General features: G+C 46.8%; 2 protein-coding genes across 8 annotated transcripts in view; one reads left to right on the top strand and one right to left on the bottom strand.

Annotated features, from left to right (window-relative positions):
* LOC140208596 (uncharacterized) overlaps positions 1-27,699 on the top strand; it is a 587,054-nt gene that overhangs the window by 222,963 nt on the left and 336,392 nt on the right. The gene's annotated exons all lie outside the window — the stretch shown is intronic.
* Positions 22,035-27,699, bottom strand: part of LOC140208585 (NACHT, LRR and PYD domains-containing protein 3-like) — a 39,493-nt gene continuing 33,828 nt past the window's right edge. For 4 of the 7 annotated variants that reach the window (XM_072277358.1, XM_072277357.1, XM_072277361.1 and 1 more), the window contains 5 exons: positions 27,395-27,481; positions 27,069-27,239; positions 26,743-26,913; positions 26,421-26,588; positions 25,497-26,257 (listed from right to left, as the gene is read on the bottom strand). In XM_072277358.1, the coding sequence (XP_072133459.1) occupies positions 26,098-26,257; positions 26,421-26,588; positions 26,743-26,913; positions 27,069-27,239; positions 27,395-27,481 (757 nt within the window). In that variant the 3' untranslated portion in view covers positions 25,497-26,097. Of the gene's footprint in view, positions 24,642-25,023; positions 25,273-25,496; positions 26,258-26,420; positions 26,589-26,742; positions 26,914-27,068; positions 27,240-27,394; positions 27,482-27,699 lie in introns of those variants that run through there. The other 3 variants (XR_011888832.1, XR_011888833.1, XM_072277359.1) reach the window with 3 other exon arrangements.

Below are 27,699 nucleotides of genomic sequence, written 5' to 3'. Positions count from 1 at the left end.
GGAGTGGTGTCCTGGGGAAGAGGCGCTGGCTATCCACTCTATCTATTCCTCTTATTATCTTGCTCACCTCTATCATGTCTCCTCTCATCCTCCTTCTCTCCAAAGAGTAAAGCCCTAGCTCCCTTAATCTCTGATCATAATGCATACTTTCTAAACCAGGCAGCATCCTGGGAAATTTCCTTTGTGTCCTTTCCAATGCTTCCACATCCTTCCTATAGTGAAGCGATCAGAAATGGACACAGTACTCCAAGTGTGGCCTAACCAGAGTTTTACAGAGCTGCATCATTACATCGCGACTCTTAAACTCTATCCCTCGACTTATGAAAGCTAACACCCCATAAGCTTTCTTAACTACCCTATCTACCTGTGAGGCAACTTTCAAGGATCTGTGGACATGTACCCCGAGACCCCTCTGCTCCTCCACACTACCAAGTATCCTGCCATTTACTTTGTACTCTGCCTTGGAGTTTGTCCTTCCAAAGTGTACCACCTCACACTTCTCCGGGTTGAACTCCATCTGCCACTTCTCAGCCCACTTCTGCATCCTATCAATGTCTCTCTGCAATCTTTGACAATCCTCTACACTATCTACAACACCACCAACCTCTGTGTCGTCTGCAAACTTGCCAACCCATCCTTCTACCCCCACATCCAGGTCGTTAACAAAAATCACGAAAAGTAGAGTTCCCAGAACAGATCCTTGTGGGACACCACTAGTCACAATCCTCCAATCTGAATGTACTCCCTCCACCACCACCCTCTGCCTTCTGCAGGCAAGCCAATTCGGAATCCACCTGGCCAAACTTCCCTGGATCCCATGCCTTCTAACTTTCTGAATAAGCCTACCGTGTGGAACCTTGTCAAATTCCTTACTAAAATCCATATAGATCACATCCACTGCACTACCGTCATTATATGCCTGGTCACCTCCTCAAAGAACTCTATCAGGCTTGTTAGAGACGATCTGCCCTTCACAAAGCCATGTTGACTGTGTCTGATCAGACCATGATTCTCTAAATGCCTATAGATCCTCTCCCTAAGAATCTTTTCCAACAGCTTTCGCACCACAGACGTAAGGCTCACTGGTCTATAATTACTCGGACTATCCCTGCTACCTTTTTTGAACAAGGGGACATCATTCGCCTCCCTCCAGTCCTCCGGTACCATTCCCGTGGACAACGAGGACATAAAGATCCTAGCCAGAGGCTCAGCAATCTCTTCTCTCACCTCGTGGAGCAGCCTGGGGAATATTCCATCAGGCCCCGGGGACTTATACATCCTAATGTATTTTAACAACTCCAACACCTCCTTTCCCTTAATATCAACATGCTCCAACACTAACCTCACTCATATTGTCCTCACCATCATCAAGTTCCCTCTCATTGGTGAATACCGAAGAGAAGTATTCATTGAGGTCCTCGCTCACTTCCACAGCCTCCAGGCACATCTTCCCACCTTTATCTCTAATCGGTCCTACCTTCACTCCTATCATCCTTTTTTTCTTCACATAATTGAAGAATGCCTTGGGGTTTTCCTTTACCCTACTCGCCAAGGCCTTCTCATGCCCCCTTCTTGCTCTTCTCAGCCCCTTCTTAAGCTCCTTTCTTGCTTCCCTATATTCCTCAATAGACCCATCTGATCCTTGCTTCCTAAACCTCATGTCTGCAGCCTTCTTCCTCCTGACTAGATTTTCCACCTCACTTGTCACCCATGGTTCCTTCACCCTACCATTCTTTATCTTCCTCACCTGGACAAATTTATCCCTTACATCCCGCAAGAGATCTCTAAACATCGACCATATGTCCATAGTACATTTCCCTGCAAAAACACCATCCCAATTCACACCCGCAAGTTCTAGCCTTATAGCCTCATAATTTGCCTTTCCCCAATTAAAAAAAATTCCTGTCCTCTTTGATTCTATCCTTTTCCATGATAATTATAAAGGCCAGGGAGCGGTGGTCACTGTCCCCCAGATGCTCACACACTGAGAGATCTGTGACCTGACTCGGTTCATTACTTAGTACTAGATCTAGTATGGCATTCACACTGGTCGACCTGTCCACATACTGTGACAGGAATCCATCCTGGACACACTTAACAAACTCTGCCCCATCCAAACCCTTGGAACTAATCAGGTGCCAATCAATATGAAGGAAGTTAAAGTTACCCATGATAGCAACCCTGTTATTTTTGCACCTTTCCAAAATCTGCCTCCCAATCTGCTCCTCTGTATCTCTGCTGCTACCAGGGGCGTAACTGCTCCCTTCCTGTTCCTGACTTCCACCCATACTGACTCAAAAGAGGATCCTGCTACATTACCCACCCTTTCTGTAGCTGTAATAGTATCCCTGACCAGTAATGCCACCCCTCCTCCCCCTATTCCGCCCTCTCTATCCCTTTTAAAGCACTGAAAGCCAGGAATATTGAGAATCCATTCCTGCCCTGGTGCCAGCCAAGTCTCTGTAATGGCCACTACATCATAATTCCATGTATGTATCCAAGCTCTCAGTTCATCACCTTTGTTCCTGATGCTTCTTGCATTGAGGTACACACATTTCAGCCCTTCTACCTTCCTGTCTTTACACCGTTTATTCTGCTTCTCTTTCCTCAAAGCCTCTCTGTATGTTAGATCTGGCTTAACTCCACGCACTTCTTTCATTGCTCTATCGCTCTGGGTCCCATCCCCCTCGCAAATTAGTTTAAACCCTCCGGAGCATGCCAGCAAACCTATCTGCAATGATACTACTCCCCCTCGATTCAGGTGCAACCCATCCTTGAGCTCCTTCCTGCTAGCCTTATAATCTTCTAGCTCTCTATCATTACCTAACTACTTGAACCTTTCGTAAGCTCTTCTTTTCTTCTCGACTGGGATTTACAACAACCTTTGTACACTTCTTCGGCTTCTCTGCTCCAGGACGACAAATAACAGTTTTTGCAGTCTAACTTGGGTCTGACGTTCCTTCCCGGTGGAAATATTCCCAGGAATATTCTCGGACACATGACGGAGACGTCCGCATACATCTTAAATTGACGGGACCAGAATTGGGAGCCATACAGTGCAGAATGAAAGAGAAAAAATACAGAGGAAAATTTCATCAACGGATCGTTCTCCATTCGGAAATCTGATTGCGGATGGGAAGAAGCTGCTCCTGAAACTTTGAGTGTATTGCGTCGGCCCCTGTACCCGCTAGACGAGGGAGGGGGTGGGGGTGTGAACTCTTTACTGACGGATACGGCTTTTTCAGGCATCGTCTTTTGAAGGTGTCTTGCGGGTTTGGGAGTCTGGTGTCTATGATGCAGCCTTACGAGTCCACGTCTTTCAGCAGACTATTCTCATCCTGTGCAGTGGCCCCTCCATAGCGGACGCTGGTGCTTTCAGTTAGAATGCTCCCCACGGTATATCTGTCGAAATGTGCAATTCCCCTCAAACTCTGAATGAACTTAGGCCGCAGTCGTGCTCTGTTTGAGATTGCATCAATATATCTGGGCCCGGAATAGATCCTCAAAGAGGTTAAGACCAATGAAATTGAAGCTGCTCACTCTTTCCACTTCCGGTTCGTTAACGAGAGGACTGTTGGATGGTCGCTCCACCTCCCCTTCCTGAGCACAGAGGCTGAGGGGAGGCCTGGCAGAAGGTGATAGAAGTTATCAGAGGCCTAGAAGGTGAATTGTTGTGGCCAAAATAGAAATATCAAGTGCGTGATGGTCTGTATTTATCGCGAGAGGACAGTGGCTTCGGCTTCGAGGAGATGCGCGGGACACGTTTGTTTGTTTGTTTGTTTTTTGCACAGATAATGGTGTGTATCTGGATAGTCTGTCAAGTGCCTTGTTTATTATTTATTATTATTTATTATAGTGCCTGCACTGTTTTCTGCACTTTATGCAGTCCTGGATAGGTCTGTAGTCTAGTGTAGTTTTTGTGTTTTTTTCTTACGTAGTTCAGTGTCGTTTTTGTATTGTTTCATGTCGCATCATGGTCCTGGAAAACGTTGTCTCATTTTAGCTATGTTCTGTACCAGCAGTTATGGTTGAAATGACAATAAAAAGTGACTTGACCTGACTTGATTTGAAGTGTGGCAGTGGGTAATACATTGTTGTTTACGATGTTGTTGGTTTCGCACATGAGCATGCAGTGAATGAATGGAGATGGATCATGTACAGTCAATAGAGTTTAGGCTCATTAGGTATCTTGTTGAGCGCAGAAATAATGAGACAAAGGGCTTGTTCCTGTACTCCACTATTCCCACGATCCCAACATGTCCAGGTATTGTATTCACATTGTAATATGAGTCCATTCATCATCTTCTGTCCACTCACCCCCATTGATCTCGTTCTTCTGCACTGATGGGTGTAATATAGGACTCATATGGAGTCCCATACAGGAGTAACACTTCCGCACACCCTGTCCCTGACGAGGGGAACACTCCCAGCGGTGCAGTGACGTAATCAGTGACGTCACACTCTCAGGATTCTTCGATCAAGCGCGTGCTGCGGTGTGTAGCTCTGGATGATCCCAAATGTGAAACTTGAGCCTCCCTCGCATTCCCGCTCACAAACTCTTTCTGTGTTGCACAGGAGAAGGCCGTCACAATTTTATCAATGAAAAATGCATGGCATATTGCAGAGCAGTCCGAAGCTGTCATAAGAAAATCGAAATGAATATTATATTATTTATGAGTGGAAAATAACTGCAGTTAATTCCTGATCTTGTGCACATTGAAGAATACGTGACAGAATCAGCAAAGAGTGCGGAATACACGGTGAAGGACGCAATTCAGAACTGTTGAGAGAAATGCCGCTCAAACATGAAACTCGCTGCCTCTGTGCGTTTTATTTTGATAAATTTATTAATTTAGTTGTCCTGTTATTTAATTAAATTAACTAACATATTTATTTTCCTTATTTTAATTCAACATTTCAGAGATTGTTTTGCCAAAGCATAGAAATTTACGAATCAGGTGCTGTTCGATTGGCTCTATTTGTTTTAGCAACGAACCTCATGCGGAATGATGCCGGGCCGAATGGTCTGTTTGGCATATGACTCTATTACACAGGATGTACTGCTCCGTACAACCGTCATCATTCATCGGTGCACTGTCACTGTCACAATTTTAACACAAACCAACTGCAGGAGACTCTTGTTCTAAAAATAGCTCAGGGAATACAGAATCTATTTTAGGAGTTTTTACTGAATTTGAGGAACAGCGGGAAAGAAGGAGGAAAATAGACCCGCTCACACTGAATCAGAGGCTCAAAGGTACAGGACCGAGACGACACACGTAATGCTCGAGCAGAAACTGACAGATACAGAATGAACCCCAAAATCTCACAGTGTAACAGAGATTGATAGATACAGACAGAAACCCACACTCTCACACTGTAGCAGAGACTGACATATAGAGAATGAAATACCTGCTCTCAGGCTGAACCAGAGAGTGACACATACAGAAGCCCACACTCTCAATCTGAACCAGGGACTGATGTCTACAACATGAACCCGGCACTCTCACATTGCACCAGAGACAGGTGGCTACAAACGGAACCGTCCTTCAACATTTTACCGGCGACAATCTATAGAAATTTAAACCAGCAGTCTCATATTCTCCGACTGAATGTCTCCCGTTGGTTGATTGTCTCTACACTGCTGTCGTTCTCTCTCTGGTTCTTCATTTCATGTGAAATGCAAATAAACTCTCCCTTCATTTTCAGCTTGAAGCCTGCTGCGTAATAAATACTTTGTTCTCCTGCAGACTGAGCAATTACACTATATTCTCCCAACTCACGATTCATTTTCTTCCTCTAGTTTCTGCAACATGGTACTGCGGCTGTTTAAATATCTCTTCTGCTTCTTCTGTCACTTTATCGATGGTCCGATCAGTCGTAAACTACCCTGTTTAACGGGTTCAGTGAGGGAAGAGGAAGGAACGGTCAGGGAAATAATTTAATACATGCATTGGCATTTATTTGCCTGTGTGTGTGTGTGTGTGTGTGTGTGTGTGTGTGTGTGTGTGTGTGTGTGTGTGTGTGTGTTTGTGTGTGTGTGAGTGTGTGTGTGTGAGAGAGAGAGAGAGAGACTCTGTGTGTGCGCTCTATTCGTGGCGTCGTACCTCATTTACACTTGGGACAACCGTGATCATGAATTGTCAATGTGAAAGAACCCAGCTGACTGTGCCCATGACAGTTAAATACCAATTTCAAGAGAACTTCTACTTAGCAAAAAGTATTTCCAATCAGCAAGTTCACCTGCTTTCTTGTTGTGAAGAAAACTGTCCTCTCTATTGAAAATAGTATTTATTACGTTCAGCCTGCTGTGAACTCACTGCTAAACATTATGTAATTAATAGGTTGTGAATTGAATTGTTTTATCAAGAAAATGACAAGAATATTAACGGAATACTCAGTCTACTTGTATTTAGGCCACAAAGTGCATTTTTATTGACAAGTACTTTATCGGGAGAAGGCTGGAGAATGAAGCTGAGAAGGAAATGGATCTGCCATGATGAAATGCGCAATGGGCTGAAAGGCCTGATTCTCCTATGTCTTCAAAGTAGAAATATTCAAACGTTAATGCATGATGTTTGATCTTTAAAGCATCATTTATCTGGCAGAATACTATTTTAACAGTGGAGTTAATGTGATCTCAGACTCGTTTGTGACTACTAGGTGAATGCGCCACTTATTGAAGCTAAATTCCACAGTTTAGCAATCTGTCTCAAATGTTTGGGAATGGCCTTTTGTTCTCATTTAGAGGCAAATGTTGTCCATTATTGGCGACCATTTGATGTAAGGCTGTTTCGTCTAAGAATAAGTTAGAGCTGGTTAGGTCTTATTTCTTTGGAGCGTAGAAGGTTGAGGGGGGACTTGATAGAGGTGCTTAAAATTATGAGTGGTATAGATAGTGTTGACGTGGATAGGCTTTTTCCATTGAGAGTGGGGGAGATTCAAACAAGAGGACATGAGTTGAGAGTTAAAGGGCAAAAGTTTAGGGGTAACACGAGGGGGAACTTCTTTACTCAGAGAGTGCTAGCTGTGTGGAACGAGCTTCCAGCAGAAGTGGTTGAGGCAGGTTCGATGCAGTCATTTAAATTAAAATTGGATAGCTATATGGACAGGAAAGGACTGGAGGGTTATGGGCCGAGTGCAGCTCGATGGTACTAGATGAGAGTAAGCGTTCGGCACGGACTAGAAGGGCCGAGATGGCCTTTTCCGTGCTGTAATTGTTATATTGTGTGTGTGTGTGTGTGTGTGTGTGTGTGTGTGTGTGTGTGTGTGTGTGTGTGTGTGTGTGAGAGAGAGAGAGAGAGAGAGAGAGAGCTGCCTTTGGGAGACTTCGGCGTAGAGTCTTTCAGAACAGGAGCCTTCGTCCCTCCACAAAGGTCGCCATATACCAAGCGGTCTGTGTCACCACCCTCCTTTATAGCCGTGAAGCTTGGGTAACCTACAGCCGTCACATCAAGTTCTTGGAGCGCTTCCACATAAGCTGTCTCCAGCACATTCTGGGAATTACCTGGCGTGTGCGGGTGCCTCACACTGAAATACTTGTAAAGACCAACTGCAGGAGTATCGAGGCCATGATCACCCAGCGTCAGCTGCAGTGGCTGGGGTGCGTGATAAGGATGCCCCCATGTCGGCTACCCCGCAGAGTGTTACACGGCCAGCTACATCATGGTCGACGCTCAGCTGGAGGGCTGAAGAAGCACTATAAGGATGAGATGAAGAATGCTTTAAGGAAGTGCAAGATCAGACCCGAGGACCTGGAGGATGTTGCTGCTGACCGTAACACGTGGTGACAGCTGTTATGGGACGGGGTTCGTATTCTAGAGATGGAAAGAACAACCAGAAGACAGCAGAAGAGAGCCGGGAGAAATGCAGCCATAATTGCCACAACTACCACATATACACGTCCCACCTACAATAGAGCTTGTGGGTCCAGGATAGGACTGTATAGTCATCAAAGATCTCACCGTTAATGGAGTGAACATCGTCATCGGATTTCGATAGACAACAGAAGAAGAAGTGTATGTGTCTGTGTGTCTATGTGATTATAATGGTTTCTAATATGACCTCATTTGATGATGTGACCTCACTTGGCTGTCCTGCATTTATATCTACAAGGGCACCTCGTAGGGAATGTCACGGACTCGGGTATTGTTATGTTAAAGCAGCAGATGAAGACCTCTGTGTACCGAGTGGAATCTGTACTTGGCAGAAGATATTCTGTTGAATCATGCCGGTATTTACACCAGAGACAAACGTGTTGCTAGTTGCTCTCGTGACCCACAGGGCGCTGAATAGTCTTATCAGCCCATTATATTCCCGCGGCTAATTGAACGCCACAGTATTTCAGCATCCAACTGTTCCGCTGGTAGATTCAACAGAGAAGACAGCTTAAGAGATGGGGGCGGTGGGCTGGGGGGTGGGGGGACCATGGAGAGCTCTGGACTTGAAAATATCGGAAATAAACATCATCATGGAAAAGCTGATCAAAATGACGTAAACCTCGTTGTCGTCCAGGTCTGATAGTGTCTGTGTCTGTGTCTGTGTACACAGCGGGTATGCTTCATATCTGAGAGCACATAGTGGGACAGGATGGGGTGGGTTTGGTGCCTGAGCGGCCAAAGTGGAGCTGCTGAGGAAAAATAAAATGAAAGTCTGCAGGAGGAGACTGGGAGGGGTTTTCATGTGTCCCCGGATCCAGAGCACCAGATCTATTTGTAGATGAAACAGGGGTGACAGTGAGAAGTGCAGAAAATGCTGGAAACATCGATTCCGGAATGCTTGTGGAACGAAGACCACAGTGGAAGTTTCAGGTGGGAAGATGGGAACAGTCGTGACCGCTACCAATACAACTGTGGGATGTTGTAAATAGAGATCCTCATTGCTCACTTACTGTTCCCATTGCACATTCTGGTCGAATTACACAGAGAGATCTGAATGTGGTAATGCCAATGATATTGAAGTGATCGTGTTACATCCCCACAGTATTTACACCTGAGACACTGCAGGTGATGTAAAGAGGTGGGACCTTGTCACTGGAGATTGATCCCCGGTATAAATCAGAGCCTGTTGCAGTAGGTCAGCCCAGAGTGTCTTGCCGAGCTGTGGAATTCAGAGCAACAGCGTTCACTGCCTCACTCAAATGGGATATCCAGTAATCTGGCGGATTGAAGACATTTACTACCCAGTTATTTCAGCCGTTGGAATTCCCGGTAAACCGCTGTCACACCTGCAAACGGCAGAAACCTAGAGTCAATTCTGATTTCCTGAAGTGTTTCTCTCGCTACTTGTTTCCACAGACACCTGTCCAGGCGCCGCATTTCAGTCATGGGCGGAAGGCGCTGACAATATTAATCCCATTGTTTTCGTAGCAGGCAGCGCTCCATATTGGAGCCGAGATGCTTCCTGTGACTGAAATCCTCTCCGCTGTCTCGATGTCATGGAATAATTGTAAATTGCACAGGAGGACACCGGGCTACACTGCATCCGCGGGAGCCGGCCGACCTTCTGTTCTGTCCGTCAGTGAATTGCGTGACTGGGTGATGGAACAACCCGAATGGTTTATTTATTTTAGAAATGTGATCAGAGGGAACTGCCGGTATGGATTTCATTTCATTCCTGTGCTGCTCAGAGCCAGTGATGCTGGTATTTAATGCCCATCCCTTACTGCGGCCGAGGGGGCATTTAGACAGCTGTCATCTCGGCGGTGTGGGACTTCACCCAGATGCAACCCATTTACAAAACTCGCAACAAGTTCTCTGTCAGCCCGATATTGCACATGTCAGTGGCTTCATATGTTCTTGGTCCGGTTTCCATCATTTGTAGCAGGAAAAAAAACACAATATCAAGTCTAATACTTTCATAATTTTGCTCTATTGCCCTGACAGGTCAGTAATTTCTCTGCTTCTTTCCCTCTCTCTTGCAGTTAACCTGGTGGCGATTGTGATCCTGTCCCGAGGAAAGTGCGGTCTCTCCAAATGTATCACTCGCTACCTTCTGGGAATGGCAACGGCCGATCTCCTGGTCGTTATCTCTGACCCTCTGCTGAACTGGACTGTTTACATATACTTTAGGTCTTCCTTCCTCTATTGGACTCCCGTTTGTAGGGTTGTTCGTTGTCTGCTTTTAGCAAGCACCGGGGTCTCTGTCTGGCTGACAGTCGCGTTCACCTGTGACAGATTTGTGGCCATTTGTTGTGAAAAGCTGAAAACAAAATATTGCACCGAAGGAACGGCGGCTGTGGTTATCGGGACAGTGAGTGTGCTGGGCTGTTCAGAAAGTATCCCTTTCTACTTTACATTTGAGCCTTCGATGATAATTAATGGAGTTTCCTATGGCTGTTTCACCAAAGCGAGCTTCTATACGTCCCCCTCGTGGGCCACACTTCAGATTATTCATCGCATTTTAATGCCTTGTCTCCCGTTTATTCTGATTTTATTGTTCAATGCTCTGACAGTTAGACGGATTGTTTCCGCCAGTAAAGTCCGGAGGGGGCTCCGGGGCCGCAGCAACGGAAAGAAAGACAAGGACCCGGAGATGGAGAACCGCAGGAAATCGGTCGTTTTACTATTCAGTATAACCAGTAGTTTTATATTCCTATGGTTAACACGGCTGGTTTTTGATATCTACGTACTGATTGCAAACATCCCTCGCTACTCGGCCGCGGATCCGATTTATATCGCAGAGTCCACGGCGACGATGCTGCAGATCCTCAGCTCCTGCAGCAACACGTGTATTTACGCCGTGACTCAGAGCAAGTTCAGAGAGGAGCTGAAGAACGCGGTGAAATACCCACTGAAACTGTTAACTAAATTCCTAAAGTTATAGAGCGACTTGCTGGTTTCTGCAGGAGATTTAAGTCTAACACCATGTTTCCTCCATAAGTTGTCCACTTGCCGATATGTAGGACCATGGGTAACAACTGACCGCTCTGAAATACGCCTGCATTTTGTGGTGATATATGTCACTCGCTGTTTACCCTGTACACGTGAAATGTGTCCTTCATCAGATATGAAATAAGTAAGGATCACCTCAGCTGTAACTCACCCCGATGGAAGGTCTATCGTCAGGTCCCGCCAGTTTTATTTTAATCATCTCCATTATATCTGACAGCGTCCATTTAGGAAGAATCCTCTCCCTTTTGTCCATTCTCTCCGTTGTTTCTGATTCATCCTGTTTAGTGATGTTGGCGGTGTTTTGCTCCCAATATCTCTCACGTTGTCATCGCTTACTCCTTCTCCAACGCCGGTGAGGGAAACGTTATCAGACTGCAACACAGCGGAGTCATGCGTGCATGCGTGCGCGCGCGCGCGCACGCGCGCGCGTGTGTGTGTGTGTGTTTCCTTTTCCGACTCCGTTTCCATCTCCGGACTGCTCCGCTTTGTCCTTTCATTTCTGCCACTTTATCTCCGTTCACATCCTAAAGTCCCGTGAAAATTTCCTCTGTTCTCTGTTTCCCTCTGTCCACACGTCCGGTCACGCTCTGAACAAAATATAATCTTATTGCAGACTAGTGAGTTTCACCGTGAGGGAAACATGATCGCCCTGAAGCATAGCGTGTGTTTTTTTTTAATTCATTTTTCAATCCATCTCCATCCCGACCTGCTCCCATGTTGTCCCTGCAGGTCTCCGGCTCGATCTCTGTTCACATCCCGAAGCCCCCTCACAGTCTGTTTCTTTCCTTTTCCGTCCGTTCTCTGTTTCTCTCTGACCACGCCTTCTGTCCGGTACTGAACAAAATAAATCTCATTGCAGGAACATATATTTATATTGATAATAAACGTACACTGAAATTTAATGAACTTCGAGAGCAAAAGGAAAAAGTTATTTGTTTTTTTTTCTCCCTCTCTCGAGCTAACTGGAAGGTTTATCGATGTTTGAAAAATAAAAGAGTGATACTGAAAATCCGAATTAAAATTGCTTTAAAAGATGTTGTACCGCTTTCTGACGGAACGTTACTCACTCTGTTGTATTTCCAGTTCCGTCTCGCTGATGTCTTCCCTGCCACCGATCAGCGTTATACAACACCGGTGATCCTCCTCGCCCGGGGCTGACGGAAGTAAGAGTTGACACAACCAATATCTTTTCGAGCGCACGATAGATCAATGCACTTCGCGTCAGTTATTACCAACTCAAAGCTTATCATAAATAATATTTCCAATGATACGTAAGGATTATGTCCCATCTCCGGCTTCATTCTAGCCTCGGCCAATTTAACTCCCAATCAGATTGAGTGGCTTAAAGACTACAACATAATTGCCTGGCCAGATTAAATGATAAAACGAGAGCATTCCGGAGCTGGTAATGAACTGGGGTCAGTTTTGTCTCTTGTCTGCAGCGCAGGTTCTTATGTTGTTGACCGTTGTCCGAGTCTAATCGCAAATATGAGAACATGTGCAGAAGCTGGAAAGCAAAATAATACCCACACAATCCTAAGGAACTCAGCAAGCCAAGTAGAATTTATACGAAAGAGTAAACAGTCAATGTTTCGGGCCTACACACTTCATCAGGGAGATCCAATTTAATAGGATTGGACGTTTCTACCATGATTATATGTATAAGATGATGAGGGGAGTTGATCGTGCGGATACCCAGAGGCTTCTTTCCCGGGGATGAAATGGTTAATCCGTGAGGTGTACTTCAAATGTGCTTGGAAATAGGTACCGACGGAATGTCAGAGTTAAGTTTTCACACGGAGAGTGTTGGGTGCGTGGAATGCACTGCCGGCGGTGATGGAAGTGAATACAATAGCCTCTCAGATAGGTACATGGAACTCGGAAAACTAAAGGTCTATGCGCCAGGGAAATACAAGGCAGTTTCTGGAGTAGGTCATATGGTGCGCACAACATTGTGGGCCGAAGGGCCTGTAATGTGCTGTAGTTTTCTATGTTGTATGTTATCTAATTGTCGTGTCGGTGACCGGTGTTAGACAGTCAATCATGTCTCTTACAGCTGCTGGTAATTGTGCAGAACACCATGCAGTGGGTTGTCTGCGGCCCCGAGTCGTTCTGTTAAATTGCCATTAGTAAACCCTTGACGTGCTATCTTGATAATCGCCCTTAAGTATTGCAAAAAACAGTCATTCATTATCATGACCTGGTGATATAAGAGAATTACAGGGACTACAGGTTGGTAGTAACACTTCCTGATCGAAAAGTGCTTTTATGACAGGTTTCATACTTTCCATTGCCTCGAGTCACAAATCATACTGAAGTATAGAGGGTAGAATAGCATAAATCTTTGAGTGGTGGGGCGGAATGTACAAGTTCCTCGTGATTTATGGGAATCGCCCACAAGGAGGGAGGTACCTGCGAAAGCAACACGTGTACGACATATTCAGGCAAAGTAGGGGGAACAAACGGGTCAAACTTTGTTTTAACGATGAAGAGGGAAATATTATACATCCAACCTGAGCGGAATGAAGTTGTAGAGAAGCATTAGTACTGAACAGATTTATGCGCTGTGTTCAATTTAACTCCTGAAAAGTCTGCAGCACGGGTTCCAGCGGTTCAGAAGTTGCAGGGGTTTTGATGGCTCTAGTGACATGAGGAATTGAGTTCGGCAATTTAAATCGCTCATTCTGTTCTGCATTCAAAAACACTTCTGCCACTACGCCCTCTGGGTCATTATAGATGCGTCCGGTTAAGGAAAGAGTTTCTGCTCTGTTACACACGGAAAGGGGCTTTTGGTGATTGCTCGGCTGAGATGTTTCAGTGTATCGGGCGGTGCGGTGTAAATGTATCAGGGGTTGGCATGTCAGGATAAGCTGCCGTTGATAATAAGCATCGTCAGGCAGTTTAAGAGTGTGCGTACCATCTGTATGGTAGCGCGGAGCTGTCCTGTAAGACTATTCCAGCAGAAGATTGCCATCTGTCAGGGAAACGGGAAATACATAGACACATCGAAAACCTACAGCACGATACAGGCCCTTCGGCCCATAAATCGGTGCCGAACATCTCCTTACTTTAGAAATTACCTAGCGTTACCCTTAGCCCTCTATTTGTGTGAGCTCGTGTACCTTTCCAGGAGTCTCTTAAGATACCCTATTGTATCTGCCTTCACCACCATCGCCGGCGGCCCATTCCACGCACTTACCACTCTCTGCATAAAAAATAACTTACCCCTGACAACTACTCTGTACCTACTTCCAAGCACCTTAAAACTGTGCCCTTTCGTGCTAGCAATGTTAGCCCTGGGAAAAAGCCTCTGACTATCCACACGAACAAGGCCTCTTATCATCTTATATACCTCTGTCAGGTCATCTCTCATCCTCCGTCGCTTCAAGGAGAAAAGGCCGGGTTCACTCAACCTATTCTCATAAGGCATGCTCCCTGATCCAGGCAATCCTAGCAAACTCCTCTGCATCCTTTCTATGGTTTCCACATCCTTCCTGTAGTGAGGCAACCAGAACTGAGCACAGTGCTCCAAGTGGGGTCAGACCAGGGTCCTCTATAGCTGCAACATTACCACCCGGCTTTTAAACTCAGTCCCACGATTGATGAAGGCCAATGCACTGTATGCTTTCTTAACCACAGAGTCATCCTGCACAGCAGCTTTGAGTGTCCCATGGACTCGGACCCCAAGATCCCTCTGATCCTCCACACTGCCAAGAGTCTTATCATTAATACAGTCAGAAATGGGAAATACAGTCAGTTATGTTTCCTCTTAGTTTTTGCCTGCACCTGGTAACCTCGCGGAAATAACTATGCTGCCGTGATGCCGCACAATTGCAGCCTTACAGGGTCCCCTTTCACCCCGATCCATTGATAACGTTATCTCCGTCGTTATCGTTTTTCCCTTTACATATCCCTAAGAAGGTTTGGAGTGAGGGAGATCGTGGATGCGGGTTGGAAGGAGTGGGCTCAGTGGGAGGAGTCACCAAGACGGAAAGGTTTGGGTGATTTGGGAACACATTACAATGGAGGATCTGCAATCTGCGTGTTTGAAAGCCTCTAGCCCCTCACGGTACATTTTTTTTTCTGGATTTTGACTCTACTTCCCCACACACAATCATCACAGAATTTTTCCCGCGCCCACAGTTTCTCTCTTCCGTCTCTCTGCCAAACCCCGGTCTCTTTCTCATCGCAGTCTCTCTTTACACCCCCATCTCGCTCTCCCCAGACTCGTTCTCCCCCTTCCCGCCGTACACAGTGCCCTGTCTCTCCTCACTCTGTCTCTTTCCAGTCTCGCTCTCTCCCTGTCTCTACTCCTTCCAGTCTGTCTTCCCCACCCACCCGTCTCTCCCCAGCACTCTCTTAGCCCTCCCCCAACTCCGGCCTCTCTACACATCCGAAATCTCTCATCACCCCGTCCTCTCTCTCTCCACCCAAGATCCTTCTATCCCGATCACTCTGTCCCCGTTGCTCTCTCCTACCTCACTGGCCTCTCTCCCGTCTCGCTTCTCCACTCTCCCCTCTAGTCTCTATCTCTGAGATTCTTCCTCTACCCATTCTTTCTATCCCCAAATCTGCCTCTCGCTTTTACCCAGTCTCTCTCTTCCTCCCCCAGCCTCCCTTCCCGACCACTCTCTCACCTGTCTCTCGCTCTCTCCCTGGTTTCTTTCTCCCATAGTACGGCTCCATGGCATGCCTTTCCTCCTATCTTTCTCTCCCCTCCGTCTCTCTCTCTGTCTTCTCTCGCCCTCTCCCTTTCCCGTCATCTTCTCGCCTGTCTCGCTCCCTTCCCATCTCCTTTCCTGTCTCTTTCGTCCCTTGTCATTATCCCTAGCCCAGTCTCTCTTAACACTGTCACGGACCCCGTGACGGGGATAAAGAACCAGCAGAGATGGAAAACACTTTGGAGTCTCGTATTGCTAAAAACTACTAATATTTATTAGTAACTACGCAATACAGTAATATCAATGTAGATAAATCAAACGGGTTAGCAATGATTATATATAAAAGTAAGTGTGGAATATTTGTGTATGAAAACCAAGCTTCTTTAAGTCTAGGGGTAAAAAGATACAGTCTTACGACGTTGGGTAAAGTTCAGTTCAGTTCGTGGTATTTAGTTGAGTAGTGATGGAGAGAGAGACAGAGAGAGAGAGAGTCAGAGAGAGAGAGAGTGACAGAGAGAGAGAGACAGAGAGAGAGAGAGAGAGAGAGAGACAGAGAGAAAGAGAGAGACAGAGAGAGAGAGAGACAGAGAGATAGACAGAGAGAGAGAGAGACAGGGAGAGAGAGAGAGAGAGTGAGTTGAGTCTTCAGGTGAGCTGATGCCGTCGATCTTCTCGTCGTCCTCCGAAATCCTTCACAAGTCACCGACTGTGACTTTAACAGGGGCACTGGTTTTCTGTGGTGGGGCTATCACCCAGGCGAGGGTGGCCACATAGACAACTCCCCACCAGTCAACCCCTTCTTCACCGATGGAATAGCAATTTGGATCGATCCGCTTGATCGATCCTCCAAAACCCACTTTCTCTGCGGCCAACAATGCTCACTCAGTGTCCAGATCATCTGTCCTGAGGTCTGTATTATCTGACCTCTCATTTATTTCACCAGGCTGAGCATCACCTGTCATTCAAAGAGTCCCTCCCGCCTTTGTAAAGGAGTGCAAGCAGGCAGCATGTCCTTGAAAGTAACATCAACAACCAGCCTTCGGTCACCATAGCAACCTTCGAGCTGCTCGGTGCTGTCTCCAACTCCAAACTCAGTAAAAATCCAAAGTTACTTCCAATGCCTTAAAGTGACAGTCCAACCGTTAATCTTCGTCTCTCTCTCTCTTTTCAAAAGCAACATATTGGTGGTGAATAACTCTGTCTCTCGCTCCTTTCCAAACAAACCATGAATGATAAATGTCTCTCTCCAAACAGTTAATAGGGCAGTCCTGGATCCCCTCCTGCTCCCCTTCCTCAAGGGAAAAAAATGTCGAAGACGATTTTTTTGTTTAAATGTCCATCACAGGGTTTTAAACAATACAGGGAAAAAAAAACATCAGATGACAAAGCAAAAATGTGTACAGTTTTCAACTTAACATCGGGATAAGCAATCAGCTATGATGTTATCAGTACCTTTTACATGTTTTATTACCAAATCAAATTCCTGCAATACTAGATTCCAATTTAACAACCTCCTATTTTATCTTTCATTTTATTTAAAAATATCAGCGGATTGTGATCTGTGTAAATCAAAAGAGGTCTTTTGGCAGGGCAAGTATAAACTTCAAAATGTTGTAAGGCCAGAATAAGTGCCAATAACTCCTTTTCAACAGTTGAATAATTTTTCTGGTGTACATTAAATTTCTTTGAGAAATAAGCTATTGGGTGTTCAATATCATCCGCACCCTTCTGTAACAGTACTGCCCCAGCAGCTTCGTCACTAACATCTGTGGCGATTGAGAATGGCTTCGAGAAATCCGGCGCTTTGAGCACAGGTTGATAACACAGGATGGTTTGCAAATGTTCAAACGCCTCCTGGCAAAGATCACTCCATGAAAACCTTTCACTCTTCCCTAAGAGCTTTGTTACGGGGAGAGCAATGCCAGCAAAGTTCTTACAGAATTTTCGATAATACCCAACCATCACTAAAAACCTTCTCAAAGCTTTCCTGCTAGTTGGAACAGAAACTTCAGCAATGGGTTGAAGCTTGGCCTGGGAGCCAGCTGGCCTTGGCCCACCGGATACCCCAGATATGTGACCATGGCATGGCCAAACTCACTTTTAGCCAGGCTCACCGTAAGATTGGCCTTGGAAAGTCTATCAAACAGTTGCTCTACTGCTGCATTATGTTCTTCCCATGTGTCACTCCAGACCACCAGGTCATCAATACTGGCCTCTGTGTTTTCTAACCCTTTAATCACCGAATTGGTCATTCTCCGAAATGTCCCTGGTGCATTTTTCATCTCGAAGGGCAAAACATTGTATTCATACAGCCCTGAGGGTGTAACAAACGCTGAGATCTCTCTGGCCCTGTCGGTCAATGGAACACACCAGTATCCCTTCAACAGATCAATCTTCGTGAGGTACTTAGCCTTTCCCACTTTATCAACACAGTCATCCACTCTGGGGATAGGATAAGCATCCGTCTTGGTTATGGCATTAATTTTCTGGTAGTCAGTACAGAATCTCATGGTACCGTCCGGCTTAGGTACAAGGACGCATGGTGACGCCCAGTCTGAGGTAGATGGCCTAATAATACCGGTTGCTAGCATGTACCCGATCTCTTTTTCAACTTCTCTATTTTTTCCTGAAGTTCATTCTGTAAGGATGCTGTTTAATGGGCTGAGCTGAATTCAGAATGACATCATGCACTGCCCCGGTGGATCGTCTTGCTTTGTCAGGAAATAAATCTTTATGTTTCTTAATGAGCTCCTGCAATTGCTCTCTTTGTGCAGGCCCCAAATGGCCAACGAAGGGTCTCAGCCTGAAATATCGACTGTACCTCTTCCTAGAGATGCTGCCTGGCCTGCTGCGTTCTCCAGCAACTTTGATATGTGTTGCTTGAATTTCCAGCATCTGCAGAATTCCTGTAAGTTGTGTGTGACCAACCTTATCAGTAAGGTTTTTTAAGATAAGGGAATTTGTAAGTCTCGTGGACACGATACTCAGTTTAGTGAAATGATTTTTCTGCTCATTATCAAATTCCTCAGCCCCCCCTTGTTTTCGTGGTCATACCTACTGGTACCACCTCAGACTCATGATACGGTTTCAACATATTAACATGAACAAACTGCGTGGCCTTCCTCCTGTCAGGAATTTCAATATCGTAATTCAAAGAATCAATTTTCTTCACTATGCAGTATGGCCCATGGAATTTTGCTTGGGGGGGGTTGGACACAAGAAGCAGTAGTACTTTGTTACTGACTCTTACTCACTCTTCCTTCAGTTAGTCCTGACTAAGGGTCTCGGCCTGAAACGTCGACTGCACCTCTGCCTAGAGATGCTGCCTGGCCCGCTGCATTCACCAGCAACTTTGATGTGTGTTGCCAGTACTTTGTTTCCCACTTCAAACACTTGCTCCCTCGCTCTCTTATCAAACCACTGATTCATTTTAATTTGGGAGTGCTGCAGATTCTTCCTGGCAAGGTCGCAGGCCTTGTTAAGCCTTTTTTCGGAATTTTAAAACATAGTCTAACACGCCGACACACACGTCTGGGTTAGACCATTGCTCTCTGAGCAGGGGCAAAGGTCCTTTGGGCCTATGGCCGAAAATGAGTTCAAACGGGCTGAACCCCAGGGACTCTTGAATAGTGTCCCTCACAGCAAAAAGTTGTAAGTGTATCCCCTCATCCCAGCCCTTCTCATTCTCATGGCAGTAGGTCTTAATCATAGTTTTTAAAGTGGAATGAAACCTCTCCAGAGCCCCTTGAGACTCCGGGTGATAGGCAGATGACACAATCTGTTGAGCTCCCAGCTCAGGCACTACTTGCTGGAACATTTTTGAATTGAAGTTGCTGCCCTGGTCGGATTGAATTTCTTTGGGTAAACCTACCAGTGCAAAAAACTTGCTGAGTGCTTTTACCACAGTCTTGACCAGGATGTTTCTGAGAGGCACAGCTTTCGGAAACCTAGATGCAGCACACATTATTGTTAACAAATACTGGTGACCAGCTGCAGTCTTTGGCAAAGGGCCTGCACAATCCACTATGACCCGGGAAAAGGTTCACCAAAAGCAGGGATTGGCCGAAGTGGGGCTTTTGGAATGGCCTGGTTAGGTTTTCCCACCACCTGACACGTATGACACCCTCTACAGTAATTGACAATATCCTTCCTCACGTTAGGCCAATAAAACTCCCTCATGATCCTGTGCACCGTCTTTTTTACTCCAAAATGTTCCCCTAAAGACATCTTACGGGCCAGGTTTAAAAATTCAACCCTGCAAACCTTTGGAACCACCACCTGGTGCACAATAGCCCAATCCTCAATGGCAGGCACAGTGGCTGGTCTCCACGTCCTCATCAACACCCCATCCTTAAGATAATACCCCATTGTTTCTTTCTGAATTTCCTCCTCAGGGAGAGCTGTCTCTTTTAAATCCACAATTTCTAGATCTCTATTTTGCTCCTCTATGAACTCCTTCCTTGACAAGGACAGGTCTTTTCTCTCCTCCTTGCTTTCCTCAGCCTTACTACCCCTAAATCCTGTTGGTATAAGGACGGTAGGAAAGTCTCGGATAAATCAATATTATCAGCAGCAGCCTTTCTGTGCCACTGCGCATGCGGGATACACATCAGCGTCTCTGGGCGGGTCCTCAGCAGCAGCAGGCTTACTTGTGAGCTGAACTGCTGGATAAATATCCCCACCTGCAAAGTCATTACCGAGTAAGATATCAACATGGTCTATCCGTAGTTCAGATTGGACCCCTTTTCTGACTGGTTTCTTTACCAAGTCACATTTCAAGATTATCTTATGCAAAGGCACGACCTCTGTTCCTTTTCCAAGGCCCTTAAAGATGTTTACTTTCCCAGTGTCTGTCTCAGCACCGAATTCCAAAACATTATTTTATATCAGTGACTGGAAAGCTCCAGTACCTCTCCATATTCTAACCGGGACTGGGTTTGACCCCTCCTTCACAGACACAAACCCTTCTTAAATAAGTCTCTCGAGTCCCTCTTATATTTTAACCGTCTGAACGCCGGCAGTTGGGGTTTTCTCTTTCTCCTTTCCTTTTCCCCTTTTCGCAGCAAAACAATTTGACGCCACATGGCCAGGTTTTCCACAAGAGTAACACTTAAAACTGGGAAATTTTCTCCCCGACTGCTTCCCTTCCTCCTTAGTTTTATCACTAATCCCCGGTTTACTCTCTGGTTTAGCCTGTGGATTATCTCTACTCCCTTGTGGGTTAATCTCAGTGGGGAAAAACTTAACTTTATGAGTTAGAGCATATTCGGCTGCTAACTTAGCATTTTCTGACAGTGTCGCTGCCCCTTTTCCATCTAAGTGCGTTCTTATCTCCGCCGAGACGCAGTTTTTAAACTCTTCAATCAATATTAAATTCTTCAAGTTACCAGTATTCTCATTTTCCTCTTTTGAAGCACACCACCGATGAAAGTATACGCGTTTCTCATGGGCAAACTCCAGATACGTTTGGTTCCAGGATTTTCTCAAACCTCGAATCCTTTGGCTGTAGGCCTCCGGGGCTAACTCATAAGCCTTAAACACAGCATCCTTCACTTTATCATAATCTTTTGCGTCTTCAAGAGACAGGGCTGCATATGCTTGCTGGGCCTTTCCCTTTACCACACTGTGTAGTAACACCGCCCACTGCTCCCGCGGCCACTCCCGATTATGGGTCACCTTCTCGAAATGTAGGAAATACCTATCAATTTCTGCTTCATCAAATGGAGGCACTAACCTAACTTCCCGACTGACACTAAACTTCTCCTCACGGTTCACCACCTGAGCGTTCTGTTGCCATCCCTCCCTTTCAAACGCTCTCTGTTTCTCTGCCTCTCTCATCTACAATTTCAACCTCTCTAACTTTAACTGTTCCAGGTGTACCTCCACCTCCTCATTCACTACAGGAAACCTCCTTAACTTCCCCTCTTCAAGTGTCTGTATAGAGACATAATATTCAGCTATTTTCCTTTGAATTTCTGCTTTCATCATACCTCTCTTTACATTCACTTCTTTAGCAAGGTCCCGCAACTCATATTTTCTAGCCTTCTTCACGGACACGGGGTCTGGCGGTTCCAGAAATCCCGAAACTTCCATTTCTGCTGTTTTTCCACACAACCAAATCAAAATTCCAAATCAAAAGGGATTTTTCCCAATCAATTCAAACCAGCCTCCCGACCGATTTGTTCATATCGCGGACATAGGCCCCAATTTTGTCACGTACCCCATGACAGGAATAAAGTACCAGCAGAAATAGAAACCACTTTGGAGTCTAGTATTGCTAGAAACTAATAATATTTATTAATAACTACACAATACAGAAAACTAAGTGAACATAAATCAAACAGGGTAGCAATAAGTAGATGTAAGTAAGTGTGGAATATATATACGTGTGAAAAACCAAGCTTCTTTAGGTCTAGGGGTAAAAAGATACAGTCTTACGATATTGAGTAAAGTTCAGTTCAGTTCGTGGAATTTAGTTGAATGGCGATGGAGATGGCGATGGAGAGAGAGAGAGAGAGAGAGAGAGAGAGAGAGAGAGAGAGTTGAGTCTTGAGGTGAGCTGTTGCCGTCGATTTTCTTGCTGTCCTCCGAAATCCTTCACAAGTCACTGACTGTGAACTAACAACAAAGAGGACCGTACTTCGGTGTGGTTGAGCTGTCTACCCAGGCCAGGGTCGGATACATAGACAACTCCCCACCGGTCTTGCCTTTGAATCTTCACTGGCAGAGCACTTGGATCGATCTGCCTGATCGGTCCTCCAAAAACCCACTTTCTCTGTGGGCACCACAAAGCTCATTTAGTGTCCCGATCATGTGTCTGAGGTTTGTATTATCTGACCTCCTATTTATTTCCCTGTGCTAAGCATCACCTGTCATTCAAAGAGTCCCTCCTACCTTTGTCTGTGAGGACATGTAAGCAAGCAACAAGTCCTTGGAATTAACATCAATAATGTCCTGTCGAGCACCTTCGAGCTGCTCAGTATTATCTCCAAAGTTAGCTCCCGTGACAGTCCAACCATCACTCTTTGTCTCTCTCTCTCTCTCTCTCTTCAAAACAAACCATCAATGATAAATGACTCTCCTGTAACTCTTCAAACAGTTAATGTGGACACTCCTGGATCCCTTCACACCATAAACCTCCCTCACCTCCTACCATCTTCAGGAAGGTGTGCAGAAGTTCCTGAAGTCCGATAATATCCACCTCCTCCGCCAGGAGAAGGAACATAGTCCGTTTTGCAAAGTCGTCAACATCCACACGACCCTCGACTTTCCTTGTAACTAATAAACCCATCTGCGTCCATGTCAAATTCCGTAAACGCCGCCCTGAGTTCTGTCAAACACGGAATTCGGGCGTCCCCGCCAGTTTCCAGGTTCACAGACCCGTTGAAAATGAACTGGAAGGAGCCCCATTGGGAGGCAGATAGTGGGCGTGAATAGGAAGGGGTGGGTCCCATTGGGTGTGAACGGGAAGGGGTGGGTCCCATTGGGAGTGAACTGGGAAGGACTGGGTCCATTGGGTGTGCGGAAGATGGGAAGGAATGAGAAGGGGTGGGGTCCATTTGGAGTTCAGGCGATGGGGATGAATAGGCAAGGGTGGAGTTTGATTGGGAGCGTGCCCCGTGTGAGCGGACTGGAAGGGACCGCGTCCTCCTAGGAGTGCGGATGGTGGGAGAGGACGGGAAGGGGTGGGGTCCCGGTTTTGCAAAATTGTCCTCATCTTCGATTTCATCCTCAGCTACTTCTGGACCCTAGAAATCAAATGTGATTGTTAACTGCAGGGGTTCTAATATCGACCTGTACTCCCCTGCCCGTGTGTGCTCCCTCACACCTTTGCCCACTCCGTGCACCCCTTCGTTACACTACTTCTCTTCCTGCCCCTCTGACCTTCTCTACAGAGATTCCTCTGGTGTGTGTGTGGGGGGGGGGGGGAGGGGGCGGTGGTCCCTGTGCTACAAGCTGAGAGTGTCCTCACTAATCCGTTTCAACTTGAGAATTTAGCTGATATATCTCACTCTACAGAGACCTTTTCTCCATGTCTGGGCAGGAGATGGCAAGATTGGACAGTGCAGAGGGAGCTTCACTCTGTGCCAGACCCCGGGAGTGTGTGATGGGACGTGAAGAGGGAGATTCACTCTGTGTCTGACCCCGGGAGTGTGTGATGGGACGGTGTGGAGGGAGATTCACTCTGCATCTGACCCCGGGAGTGTGTGATGGGACGGTGCAGAGGGAGATTCACTCTGTGTCTGACCCCGGGAGTGTGTGATGGGACAGTGTGGGGGGAGATTCACTCTGTGTCTGACCCCGGGAGTGTGTGATGGGACGGTGGGGAGGGAGATTCACTCTGTGTCTGACCCCGGGAGTGTGTGATGGGACGGTGCGGAGGGAGATTCACTCCGTGTCTGACCCCGGGAGTGTGTGATGGGACGGTGCGGGGGGAGATTCACTCTGTGTCTGACCCCGGGGGTGTGTGATGGGACGGTGTGGAGGGAGCTTCACTCTGTGTCTGACCCCGGGAGTCTGTGATGGGACGGTGTGGAGGCAGATTCACTCTGTGTTTGACCCCGGGAGTGTGTGATGGGACGGTGCGGAGGGAGATTCACTCTGTGTCTGACCCCAGGAGTGTCTGATGGGACGGTGTGGAAGGAGCTTCAGTCTATGTCTGACCCCAGGAGTGTCTGATGGGACGGTGTGGAGGGAGATTCACTCTGTGTTTGACCCCGGGAGTTTGTGATGGGATGGAGTGGAGGGAGATTCATTTTGTGTCCGACCCCGGGTGTGTGTGATGGGACGGTATGGAGGGAGGTTCACTCTCTGTCTGATCCCGGGAGTGTGTGATGGGACAGTCAGGGCCACAGACAGTCCTTGCAGGTGAGGCGACATTTCACCTGTGAGTCGACTGGGGTGATATACTGCGTCCGGTGCTCCCGATGCGGCCTTCTATATATCAGCGAGACCCGACGCAGCCTGGGAAACCGTTTCGCTGAACACCCACACTCTGTCGCCAGAGAAAGCAGGATCTCCCAGTGGCCACACATTTTAATTCCACGTCCCCTTCCCATTCTTGTATGTCTGTCCACGGCCTCCTCTCCTGTCAAGATGAAGCCATACTCAGGTTGGAAGAACATCTTATGTTCTGAGTGGGTAGCCTCCAAACTGATGGCATGAACATTGACTTCTCAAACCCGTTAATGCCCCACCACCCCTTTCTACACCATCCCTTGTTTATTTATTTATTTATTTATTTATTTATAATCTTTTATGTTTTTTTCTTTTGTTTCCCCTCTCTTTTTTCTCCCTCTGTCCCTCTCACTATAACTCCTTGCCTCTCCTCTCCCCCTTTCTTTCTCGCTTGGCCTCCCATCCCACGATCCTCTCCCTTCTCCAGCCTTGTATCCATTTTGACAAACATCTTTCCAGCTCTCAGCTCCATCCCTCCCCCTCCTGTCTTCCCCAATCATTTTGAATCTCCCCCTCCCCCTCTCAAATCTCTTCATTCAGTTAGTCCTGACGAAGGGTCTCGGCCCGAAACGTCAACCGTACCTTTTCCTATAGGTGCTGCCGGACCTGCTGAGTTCCACCAGCATTTTGTGTGTGTGGCTTGAATTTCCAGCATCTGCAGATTTCCCCGTGTTTGCATTTTCTGATCTCCTTTGTCGTTTTTTTTTCTGCGAGAGCAAGGAGAGTGCGCAGGGAGGTGGAAGTCAGGGTAGTGTAAGTATCTGGGGAATGAGGAAGCAGTGGTCAGCCTGGATGGGGATGGGGAGTGAAGAGATCCTGGGGACCAGACACTATTTTACTGACATCCCTGAGCTTGGAGCTGAGAGGCTGCTGTACCAGTGTGAGGAGCTCAGACCCATTCTTGCAGTACACCGGGTGCGGGGGGCAGCAGGAACCCCAGGTCACTGTTTCTCCTCTAGTGAGACTCGAGTCCAACACCAAGACAGGAAGTTACAGCGGTTTATTGATTTCATCAGGATAAATGTAAATTAAACAATGTGTGAGCTGCTGACGTGCGAAAATAAATAAGCTGCTCCCGATTCACTCACAGTCACACACAATTAACTGACCGGTGACAATGAGAGACTGGTTGAATAATCAGTCCCGTTTCTCACCGTCACTCTGCATCGGGGAACCGATGATTACAAAATCACACTTTAGGGCCGTGTCCGAGATCGCTGCAGATCCAGGGTCACTGCCGAGGTATTTGTCAATTTAACATCATTATATCAGCCAGACAGCCGAATGCACCGTCCTCAGCAAAGGGAGCAAAAGGAATCTCTCCCGGGATAATCCCACCCCGGGACACCGGTGTCCCAGACTGAGCCCCGGCCACCGGTCTCTTCCTGTCTGTGTAATTCCCCGGGGTCTCACGTGGGGGAGTCTCGAACACGCACATCCGGCGGAAGCTGTGCCGTTGGACAACAGGCGGAAATACGTCACTGAGGGACCGCTTCCGAAGTCGCAGAGCGCTGAACGGGAGTCAGCTCCGTCAGAAACGTTGGGAATTAAAGCCGGGTCGCGGCCATTAAAGGTAAGGGCAGGAGTTAAAGGGGAGGGCAGGAAATCGGCCAAAATGACCCCATCCCGCGGGCGGGGATGTTCACACATTCAGATGTTCCAACGGTCACTGTCAGTCCGGGTCTGGGTTCCTGCAGAGATCTCAGTTCCTTCTCCCCGGTCTCACTGAACTCATTGTTCCCCAGCCTGAAACAGCAGGGAAATAAAGACGAAATAAACAGATTATATAACAGTGTCGGTAACAGGGGACTGGGGTTAATGTTTCAACAGCACTCGCAGACAAATATCACCAGAAAACCCGCGGATTCGCTGATATTTTATCACATTGAACATTAACACAAATACTCACCAGATCCACTCCAGACTCGGGAGGGTCAGTATGAGGCGGCGGAGAGCGGGGACAGATCGGTCTGTCAGCGAATTTAATCCCAGCTCCAGCTCCGTCAGTGATGAGTTTGTACTGAGAGCGGAGGCGAGATCCTCGGCACCAGAATCTGTGAGACCGACACTGTCCAGCCTGGAGATGAGAGAGAGTGAAGGTGAAGTACACAGAGAGACAGGAGACGGTACAAATCCCCAGTGTTTATCAGTAACTCAATTACTGATCACATTATGTTCAGTGTCAGACACCCAGTGACTGTAAACACAATCTCCCACAGTCTGGTACTTACCACAGTTTCTGTATTTTACACTCCGGGTTCCTCAGAGCCGCAGACACCAGTTTCACTCCTGAATCTCCCAGTTTATTAAAACCCAGGTCCAGTTCCGTCAGTGATGGGTTTGTACTGAGAGCGGAGACGAGATCCTCGGCACCAGAGTCTTTAAGACAAACACCGCCCAGCCTGGAGATGAGAGAGAGTGAGGGTGAAGGACACAGAGAGACAGGAGACGGTACAAATCCCCAGTGTTTATCAGTAACACAATTACTGATCACATTAATGTTCAGTGTCAGACACCCAGTGACCGTAAACACAATCTCCCACAGTCTGGTACTTACCACAGTTTCTGTATTTTACACTCCGGGTTCCTTAGAGCCGCAGACACCAGTTTCACTCCTGAATCTCCAAGTTTATTAAAACCCAGGTTCAGCTCCGTCAGTGATGGGTTTGTACTGAGAGCGCAGGCGAGATCCTCGGCACCAGAATCTGTGAGACCGACTTTGTCCAGACTGTAGATGAGAGAGAGTGAGGGTGAAGGACACAGAGAGACAGGAGACGGTACAAATCCCCAGTATTTATAAGTAACACATTTAATGATCACAATAATGTTCAGTGTCAGACACCCAGTGACTGTAAACACAATCTCCCACAGTCTGGTACTTACCCCAGTGTCTGTATTTTACAGTCCAGGTTCCTCAGAGCCGCAGACACCAGTTTCACTCCTGAATCTCCCAGTTTATTCTCCCCAAGTCTAAGCACAAACAGACAAATTGATGAACAAAGTGATTCAAACGGCGGATATTTCCACAGATTGTACGGGAGGGGTGTGTCTGAACTGAGGCCCACAATCGGGAGTGGAGATGCGCCCATGGGTTCTGGGTATCTGGTAGTCAGCACAGTCACACAGGTGGACTGATGGTGATAGTCACACACGGGGAAGGGCAGGGGAGGACAATCTCACAATGGTAT

Source organism: Mobula birostris, chromosome 13 (genome assembly GCF_030028105.1).
Source record: "Mobula birostris isolate sMobBir1 chromosome 13, sMobBir1.hap1, whole genome shotgun sequence".
NCBI classification, from domain to species: Eukaryota; Metazoa; Chordata; class Chondrichthyes; order Myliobatiformes; family Myliobatidae; genus Mobula; species Mobula birostris.
The sequence above is the reverse complement of the archived record's forward strand: the minus strand, read 5'-3'. Positions and strand labels throughout refer to the sequence as shown.